The following is a 10,850-nucleotide window of genomic DNA, read 5'->3' as shown; positions in this document are numbered from 1 at the left end:
TGAAAAACATTTAAAAAGCAGGAACTTAAATACATTAGATTGATGTAAGAGACTAAATTCAAGCAAAACTTGAAGATACAAATATGATTGTATTATAAAAACAAAAATTGTAATGAAAATCTTTTTTTTTTTAATGGAAATCTCAAAAGTCAATATATATATATATATATAGAGAGAGAGAGAGAGAGAGATAGAAGAGGGATCCACTTTTATTAGTATAACTTTTACATTTTTTTTAGATTCTTAGATCAAAATTAAATTTATGATTCATTTGAATTAAAAATAATATTTTTAAATTTAATAATTTTAATTCACAAGTCCAAAAAAATGTAAATATTACATTAAATGTAAGTAAATATCTTTATATATATACATATATATATATATATATATATTAGAAATTTATTCTTAGAGTTAGAGATACAATAAAGAGCAACGGATGTCATAGAACAAAAGACACATGACATTAAATCCTATAATTATCCATTTTGTTCCAATTAAATCCTATAATAATCACTCTTTGCCTAAACTCATCCTATACAACCTTCTCTGGGATTTAAACAAATGATGTAAAACAGTCCCAATAAATGGACTGGAACAGGTAGTCATATCTAGCCAGTACTGATCAACAAGCCTGTCTTTGTCAACTGGATCACAATCATATACGAAGTCAATATTACTTTCTACAAAATGTAAATCTGAAAGCACTGTAAGGTTCACACGGTCACCAGCTTCTAGTTCGTCCCTAAATTTCCAACTACTTAACCAATTGATTATGGTGTTTTTGGTTTCAGGGATTCCGACAAAATATTTAGCATGGCTCCACTTTATGCCTTTGGTCTCGTTCACAATCTCAACTCGTGAAAAGAAATCCAATGCTTTATCGTTACTGGCAAAAAGATAGATCATAGATTTTAACCGGCTAATCTTTCGACCAGAGTTTGAGGGCACCGTAAATGAAATCTTAGGCTTAGGAACATAACTCAAATAGCGACAAAGAAGACGATCCTTGGATGGATCAAATTCGGAAATTATGGCACAATCATATAACACCTGTAGCATTGAATTAAAATTATAATGAGGTATTGAAGTACAACATTATATCAACAAATAAATGAGAAAAAAATAATAGAGTGAAAATTTTAGGTCTATTTTTTTAAAAGCATAAATTTTAGATCCATTTGGTTGATTTTTTTTTTTCATTAAAATTGATGTGAAAGCAAAAAGTAAAGTAAAATTATCAATCAAACTAAACTTTGAAAAGTAAAAATAACACATAATAAAGTGAAAATTTGCACCTGTGGGGAAGCAACCGATTTTGATTCCTCTAAATGATTGTAAATTTGCACTTTTACATTTTCAAAAGAGCCCAAATTGAATAAGTCTTCAGTTAGTTTCAACTCAATGTTTCTTGTCACATGCTCTTCAGTTCCTGATAGTCATGATAAATAAATGTCATATCATCAATTCTAATTATGTTTTCATCACATCGTATGAATAGAATTTACAAGTACAATAAAAACAATTCTTATAACAAAAAATGATTTAATTTTGATATTTTTTACTTACATGTAATTTATGCTTCTATTATGCTTTAAATGTCAACTAATAAAATAATAATCATAAATTTATTATTTTATTATTATAATTATTAAATCATTAGTATATAAAATAGTATCCTTGCAATCATTCTCATACCTGAATAGTGGGGTCGAAAGTTTGATTCATATCTAATGTTGTTTCCTGATCCACATGTAATGCCTAATTCTCTTACGCTGAGATGAAAAGGTACCACCGTGCAGCTTAGAGAAATGCCATTTTCCAACTGGAAGTCCATTGCTGGCCAATGGATTAACCACAACATTGTGTTATTATTGACTTCAGGAATTCCAATGAAACTTGAGAAATAAACTCGCGTGACCTTCTTAGTCTCGTTAGTAATATACACACATGGTTGACTTTCGAAAATCTGATTACTAACGAAAGAAAAAATGATGCATAAATTGAAGTAACTAATCTTTTCACCCGGATAAGATGGTTTTGGCAGAGAAAAAGTGATCTGAAATCCTTTAGTGCGATACTCAAACTCGATTGGAACCTCACTTCCTGAAACAAATGTGCTAATTATACCGCATTCATGTATTACCTGTCCATCATAATCGATAGATCATTAGGAATATATTGATAAAGTAAAATAAGCAAACAAAAAATGGGGAAAAAAAAGATATAAAAACTTAGAGAGATGGGGAAAAGACCTGTGGTCCAGCAACTATTTTTGTGTCTGTTAGGTAGTTAAAAAGCTGCACTTTATTACTGTTAATAGAATCAATGTTGAACAAGTTTTTAATCTGTTCCACTTCAAAATTTTCAATTGGTTCCAACTTGAACACACCTTCAACCTCAGTTAGCTTTTGACATCCAAAAATAACAAATCTTTTCAAAGACATTAGGCATGGTAGACTTGACAGCCCAATTGCTAATGCAGACAATCCCACGTAAGTCTCGAAGAATGGACTGTATATTGGAAGCTTTGGAATTAGTTGGAGCTCTGAGCAAGAAGTCAGTAGAAGTTCATCAAGCTGCGTAAGGCTACTAATGCTCTTAGGCAGGCTATGGATTGGATTTTTACTTAAATCTAAAGATTTCAAGGAAGGTAAATTGCTAAGATCATTAGGTATAACATCAGCAGATAGTCTGCAACTTTCAAAACTCAACTTTACCAAAGAGCATGGTAAAAATGCCCAAAACAAACCCAATTCTTTGCTTCTTTTCATTGATAGCCAAGACAGCCATGATTTTGATTGGCATATGGCTGTTTCATTTAAATTAAGCACCGTTAATGATTTCATATTCTGCAACTCTTTGGGGACATCATCAAGTCTTGAGCAACCAGATAAAATAAGCACTTTAAGAGACAATAGCGAGCCAATTGTCTTTGGAAGTTTCATAAGATTTTTGCAACCTTTAAGGTTTAAAAAATTAAGTGCCTTTAGCTCACCAATGGATTGATCAACCTCAATCAACTTTATGCAATCTTTGAGCATCAACTTCTCAAGACTTGGAAGTCCTAAAAAGTTTGGGGTTTTGAGAAGATCATGTGAATGACTGAGATTAAGGATCTTCAAATTTGGCAGACACTGTAGAAAAGAAAAAAAAATTTTTACAAATGTGCATTGCTTCAAAAAAAAGGGTAGAGAAATTAGTGGTTATCATACCTCAGTGTCCTTCCAAACATGTTTTAAGCTACTATTGCGCATGTCAAGAACAACAAGCCTCTTAATATCAAATTCTGTTGGAAGAGATTGTAAAGGAAATCCATGCCAGTGCAAACATATTAAGCCTTTGGGGAAGTCTTTGAAGTCTCCTTTAACTTTTACATAATCTAGCTGAAGTAGTTTCAGTCTCTGCATCTTTGCAAATGTATCAGTTTCCATATAAACCTCATTTGACATGGCAAACCGACTTTTTGAATGATTTGCAAAAGGTAGACTTGCAGTTATCCTTCTAGATTTGTGTTTTAGCAATCCTTGTAGGTCAACAATAAGACACTTAACTGTCTTGGAACCCTGTATCAGAAAGATTTTCTTAAAAGAAAAAAAATTGAAAAAATTGTTGTGTGATAAAAGTTAGAAACATACATATAAGAAACAAGTAGATTAAAATAAAATCTCTTACAATTTTTTCTCTTATTACATCGAGTGCGTCCTTATCCCATAACCTGCTTCGTTTTCCAGGATTAAGAGATTCTTGGCGAACAATTTCCTTTCCCATATCTCTAACCATTTGATGCATCATTAGCTTGTTTTTTTCATTAACAATTAGGAGAGACCTGCCTATGAGATTTTCAATTCCAACTGTTGTATAGAAACCACAACCATCCAGAATTGTAGTTGTATAATCTTTATCCTTCCCAATGAATAAACAAGCTATGTCAAGGAATAAATTTTTATCATGATCATCTTGAAGTGAATCATAGCTTACTCTTAGAATCTTTTGAATCTTGCTATGAGGGATTTCTTCCAATTTCTCCAATGCACTTTTCCATACACTCATACTTTTGCCAGAGAGTGAAGAACCCAAAACTTGAAGAGCTAATGGAAGCCCACCACAGTAGTTGACTATATTACTTGCATACTCCATAAAACTCCCAGTTATAGAGTTGTGACCAAAGGCATGCGAGTTAAAAAGTTGAAGTGATTCAGTGAAAGCTAATTCTTTTACTTCAAACACTTTGCATAAGTTTCCATAACTAGACGATTCTTCCAAATCAAACATCTTGGTAACAAAAGGGCCACTTAGCAGATGTTGATGCCTACTAGTTAGGATGATTTTACTTCCTGGAAAAAAAGGTATTTGCATTCCAATTATTTTAGTTATGTTTTCCAAATCATCGACATCATCAAAAATAATAAGAACTCTTCTGCAACATACAGCTTCTTTGATCTTAAGAATTCCATCATCTGCATTGTAGATTTTTTTTACTTTCCCCTTAAGGATATCTGAAATAAGTTGTCTTTGCAACCGAACCAAGCCATTGCACTCTTGAGTTGTTTCTCTAACATAAGCAAGGAAACTATAACCTTCAAATCTTTGGATGTGTTGATTGTAAACAACTTTGGCAATGGTTGTTTTCCCAATCCCTCCAATTCCACAAATTGTTGCAATTCCAATGTTATGTGATCCATCTTCTTCTATCCATTGATTAATGCATGTCATAAGAGAATCTATCCCAACTAAATAAGGAGGGACATATAAGGCGGTGCGATTGAGTTTATCTTTAACCTGCTTAACAATATCATGAATGAATTGTGACTCATGCCTACAAATTTTAAAAGATAAACGTTAAATATATCAAAATATAACTCAACAAGTCAAATCTTGAAAATTGAGAAAAAATCAATAACATATTTATCTTTTTCTTGCATAATTTTAGCTTTTTATGAGATTATATGTTCAAATTAAAATTACAATCTATTATTCGACATATACGAAAAGCTATTACATTAAAAAATTAATAAGAAAACTAAATAAATTAACAAAATAGCACAAATTTTAATGAAACCTACATAAGATGGGTCATGAACTTCAAATTTAAAAGTTTTAGAATCTATTCCTTGTAAAAATATAAGAAATTTGTGGTTTCCAAAGAATTACATTTTTATCCTTAATCATTATAACTTTTTTCAATTGAAAAAAATAGAGCCCTTAAAATAAAAAAAAGAAAACCTAGATTTACAGCAACTCAGAAAAAGAAATCAGCCTTAACCAATAATCAAGAAATTATAGAAAACAAATAACAGAAAAAAAAAAAAAAAAACTTAAAATTACCTTTTTCCCTTGTTTAAGTTTCTGCAAATTTGTCTTATATAGGACTTAGAAAAACTGGGACCTTGAGAGATTTTGCTTCAAACTCTAAAATTTCAAAAACCCATCCGTGAGCACTTTATGGCTGTAGGTTTGGGCTTGTAGTGGTTAGATGGAGAAGAAATCAAATGAGCCATGGCATGGATTGGTTGGAAGGTTAGAGGAGGGTGGAAGCATGGAAGGTGGTTGGCTACCGGATTGTTTGCAGGAATTATAGGAAGCAAGAATTGAGAGAAAAACATCAAAAAGTTTGAGTTAAGACAGTGAGATTTTGGCAGATGAAGAGGAGCAGGGTGGTTCTTTTATACTTTCAATTGAAAAAAAAAAAATTGGATGTAGTAAGAAGTATAGTGGGAGGTAGGCTCGGTAAAATGCTTGATTAATCAAAAATTAGTTTTTTTTAGTTTAAATTTTAGGGAAAATTTTTAGAGAGAAATAATTGGTTAAAATTTACACATGAATACTATGCTATCTGCTTGGAATACTAACCATAAATATTTTTAAAATGTGAGATAAAAATGATTAATTATATTAAACAATCTATACTATAATAAAAATTTAAAGACATCAACCTAGTTAATTAGTAAAATCATCAAAATTTTAAATAAAATTGTATTTAAAATATATATGAGAAAAGATTTACTTATATTACTATAACTCTTACTCTTTATCATTGAATCAAAATAGTTAAAATTAAATATATTATTTTGAATTTTAATCTAGGAGTCAAAAAAAATATGACTTACATTAACGCAAGTAGTCCCTACTATATATATGTATATATATTTATATATATATATATGTATTTATGTACCTATTTTGTAGAACCATGCCTCCTAAATCTGCGACTTCTTTTAAAGCAACCCTCCATCTTTGTACCATATCCATTTCGGATTTGAAGCTCTCTTCATGCCTAGCAAACGCTTCTGCATAACTCCCTGTCTGCTTCTTGACTTGAGTTGGATCAACATCATAGAAAACAGGCAAAACAATGTGTTGAGAGGATTTCCTATGTTCTAGTATCTTCACAAGTTCGTTAAGGCACCATGTTGATGTAGCATAATTCTTTGAGAAGATAATAATGGAAATTTTTGACTCATGAAAAATCACCTTTTCAATTTCATCCTTTATATTCTTCCCTCTCTCGATCTTTTCATCATCTTTAAATGTGTGAATCCCTGCTTGCACCAATGCCGTATAGAGGTGATCTGTGAAGTTTTTGCGCGTATCTATACCTCTAAAACTCAAGAATACATGATAAGCACATCGAGAAATTGAAGTGGAGGCTTCATGAACCATCGAAACAGCCATTGAAAAAGGTCCTAAAGAGAATCAAGATTAATTGGTGTGTGAGGCACTTGAAAGAACGTTGAACAACTTAGCTATATATTATAAAGGGAACAATGTAATAAAAAAAAATGAAATCTTATTATATTTATATATAACAAAGTCTTAGTTTTTTTTTTTAATTATTTTTTAAAGTCTTTATTAATATTTTAAGGAAACAAAACTTGAAAGCAATAAATGAAAAAAAAAAATTCTGATCTTAGACGTCAGACCTAGACTTTTTCCCTTCTTTTTTTTTCAATATTCCATTAATCTCAAACCATGACTTTGCTTTCTTTTTCTTGACATTAACATGACTGATCATTTTCAAATAAGTGGGATCCAAATACTTTTTCCAGTCTCTTACTCCACATAAATTTATACGAAAAAGAAAATCAAGCAAAGCAGGTCAATCTTTGTTGGAAAATTGAAAAAAAATTATTTTCCGGATGTCCACCTATGTTGGAAAATATATAACTATAGTGGACTTTTAGTTCCTCCTTTTCTTAGTTTTACCAACTACCAACTATACTTTTCTATAATCATTAATTATTAATAGTGAACATTTTGTCAATAAGATATATTTTTTCCAACCAGAATATCTTGATTGTATTTATATGTTGGATTAAGAAACATCCATTTAATGTGTAGACACCCTATTTAGTCCGGACCCAAGTTCATTGGGCCTGGTCCAATAGGATTTGGGTCTAAGCCCATTGGACCCGATTTAGGATCCAATTAGCTGGCCCTAATGGGCTTTTATTTTTATTTTCATTATTTAATATATATTTTTTTATTTTTTTATTAATATTTTTATTATTTATCTGCTTTTATTATTATTATTTATCTATTTCTTTTATTTATCTAATTATTTTTTTTGTTATCTATTAATATATTTATCTTTTTATTTTGATTAATTTTCGGTTAAGATTACGATAAAAAAATTGAAATGAATTTGGCTGTGATTTGGGGAATTAGTAGAGTTGAGATTGGATTTAAATATTAAATTCAAATCCTAGAAAAAGTTGGGATTGATCAGAAACTCTTCTGATAAATCCCTATAAATAGGTGCTGAAAAAACAGAAAAAAACACACAAAAAAAAGGCAGACACAATGAAGAAACAGAAGTTAAAATAGGGTTTGGGTGTGTTAGAACAGCTCTAGGAATCGGTGGAAATTTTTTAAAATTTTTTGGCAAATTTTTTCTGAAAATTTTTGGAAAATTTCCAGATTCTGGTTGAATTTTTTGGTGAAGACTGAATTTTTCAGTGACTATTTCGGTCAAGTTTGAATTTTTCGACCAGCTTTCCAGTTTCTGGCAACCATTTCCAGAAACCGATCAATTTTTCGATAAACTTTCGGTGAAAAATCCAGATTTCGATGAAAATTTTTAGAATCTGACGGACATTCAATCAGAGTTCTTCGGGTTTAGAGAGAAGGGAGAGAAGAGAAGGGGAAGAGAGAGAGAGAGAATGAGGGTTCTACTAAAAAAATAAAAGAATTAACCTTTTATACCCCCCCAAAATGACGTCTTTTTTGCGTTAGTAACCCAGAAGATCCGCGCGTTTTGCCAAGATCTGACCTGACCCGAGCGCCAACCTGCTTTCGACCCGCGTCTCCGAGCCGACATCCTCGAACAGCGTCTCCAAGCCGTTTTTCTTCTTCAAGCCGAGCCGAGCCATTTCCAGGTTTTTTTTTTCATTTTATTTTTTTATATATTTATATATATATTTATTATTATTATTATTATTACTATTATTTATTGATTAGATTAGATTTGTTTAATATTTTTTATTTTTATTTTTATTTTTATGTATTTTTCTTTATTTTTATTTTTATTTTATTTTCTTTAAATAAAATTCTAAAAAAAATATTTTTGGGGAAAAGTTGAAAGTATCAATTTTCCTTGAAAATAAGCTTTTTTAAAAAAATATTTTTGGAGAAAAGTTGAAAGTATCAATTTTCCTTGAAAATAAGCTTTCTAAAAAATATTTTTGTGGAAAAGTTGAAAGTATCAATTTTCCTTAAAAATAAGCTTTCTAAAAAAAATATTTTTGGGGAAAAGTTGAAAGTATCAATTTTCCTTAAAAATAAATTTTCAAAAAAATGGATTTTTGAGGAAAAGTTGAAAGTATCAATTTTCCCTACACAAAAGCAAATCATTTTTTTCTCTTTCCTTTTTATTTTCTTGAATTTTTTTTAATGTTAAATACTCTGACGATTAAGCCTCTACAAGTGAAACAGTAGTTTTCTTGCATACTCTTGAGGTGAGGGAATTTTCTCAATTTTCTGCTAAAAGTATTAGAGTCAATTGAGAATAATTTCCAATAACTAATTACTTGGTAATTTTTAAGGCTTATTAGATAACACAAAATTAAGCTGGTACCATCTTTTGATGGGCGTTGTGAGGGTGCTATAACTTTCCTCATACGTAACCGAACTCTCGAACCTTGTTCTGGCTAGTAGACCTGAACTTATTCTTTTAAGGACCCTTAAACTTAGGTGTTCCCTTGAAAGGATAGATTTCTTAGGTGGCCAATCACACCTAGATAAAAAGATTAGTGGTGACTCCTTAAGTCAATGTCTAGTGATGGATCCTCGGATCTAGATGTTATAACAGCTTGGCGACTCCGCTGAGGAAGTCTAAAAGTCAGGCCAGCAAATAAATTTGTGTTATCCAAAAACCTAATAAAATTGAACCTTTTGTATAGATTTTTTTTATTCATTCATGTTTATTTACTTTATTAATTATGTCATTCATATGCATATGCATAACATGAGCTCTATACCCGAGCTCTATCCCTCTATGAGGGAGTCAAGTACCTATTGCTTTCGTGAGGTTTAATGCCTCTGCAATGGCTAGCAAAACACTCCCATTCAAATTGAACCTTTTTCGCTTGTAGCCAGTAATGGGTGAGGATTAGGGTGCCTTACTAGTCTGTGATGGACAATGATGTAAGGAGTAATTTGGAAACCTTTAGACTTTAACCTTGAACCACATATGTTGAACCTTAGAAGTGCCTAAACCTAAGATAGAGCCCTTTTTACCCAATGATTGGTATACCCTGAAACTAGGACACAAGAAGAATATTTATCTAATCATTTTGATTGTCTGGCTTTGTGCATCATTTTCATTATCATATGTAACATTATGCATCGACATCACTTTAATTTCATCTGTGAAACTAACTATGTTGTTTGTCTGATTTTGTGCATCTGAATTATTTTCATGATCATGTTTTAACATTATCATTTGCATCCATTTCATATTTTTATTAATTATCATTTGCATCCTTTGTTAGAAATTTTATTAATTATTTTATTAATATTTTTATTTAAAATTAAAATTTTGAAGAAAAAAGAATTTAATTATATTGAAGATTTTCTATAAATATTTCAATACGCTGGTAATATTTTACAAAAAATCTTCTCACTTAGAGATTTCTTAAAGCATCTCTACTCTGAATACTTTTAGAATCTCATCATTGGATTAAATTTCTTTCATTCCTATTTTTATTACTTATTTTTTTAATTTATTAATCAATTTTTATTTATTACTAAAAAAAAGAAAATTTTTACTGTATTGAAAATTTTTTATAAATACTCCAATACACTGGTAGTATTTTAAAAAAAATCTTCTCACCTACAGATTTCGTAGGCAACACTACTCGGAATACCTTTGAATCTCATCGTCGGATAAAAATTTCTTTTTCCTACATTTTTTATTAGTTTAGTATTATTATTAATTGTATTTTTATATTATTTTTTTTAAAGTTTATTTTAAAAATTAACATAATTATATAAAAAAATTTAACCATAATTTCATCATTTAATCTAACAAATATAAATATTTTAATATGCATAAATATTAATAAAATAATATATAAAAAATAAGAAAAATTCAAAAAAAATAATTTTTTTACCTGAACCGGACCGATCAACAGTCCGGTCAACGCACGGTTCAGTTCGGCGGTTCGATCCGACAGTTCAGTTCGGCGGTTCAATCCGGTCTGGGTGGATCAATTGTTCAGTATTGGTTCGGTTCGGTTTGGGTGGTTTAGTTTCGGTCCAATCAGATCGGTCGAGGCTGACGGAGAAGTGGGTTGTCGGGTCGGGTGCACGAACTCGAGTCGGGTTATGGGTTGACGCGTGGATCCTCC

The 10,850-nt window shown here is 30.5% G+C and overlaps 1 protein-coding gene across 1 annotated transcript; it reads right to left on the bottom strand.

Moving 5' to 3' along the window:
• Nucleotides 1–447: 447 nt before the first annotated feature.
• Nucleotides 448–6,675, bottom strand: LOC111294716 (disease resistance protein RPS6-like). The gene is made up of 8 exons (XM_089742950.1): nucleotides 6,179–6,675; nucleotides 5,237–5,260; nucleotides 3,676–4,819; nucleotides 3,216–3,566; nucleotides 2,256–3,137; nucleotides 1,699–2,146; nucleotides 1,299–1,432; nucleotides 448–1,053 (listed from the first exon to the last, which is right to left on the bottom strand). Exons 1-8 carry the CDS (start codon nucleotides 6,673–6,675, stop codon nucleotides 514–516), a joined length of 4,020 nt encoding a protein of 1,339 aa, XP_089599076.1. The 3' UTR covers nucleotides 448–513.
• Between the last annotated feature and the right edge of the window lie 4,175 nt (nucleotides 6,676–10,850).

This window comes from Durio zibethinus, chromosome 14 (assembly GCF_047325235.1).
Source record: "Durio zibethinus cultivar Kanyao isolate XHJ-2024 chromosome 14, ASM4732523v1, whole genome shotgun sequence".
Classification (NCBI taxonomy): Eukaryota; Viridiplantae; Streptophyta; class Magnoliopsida; order Malvales; family Malvaceae; genus Durio; species Durio zibethinus.
This window is presented reverse-complemented; position numbering and strand designations above follow the sequence as displayed.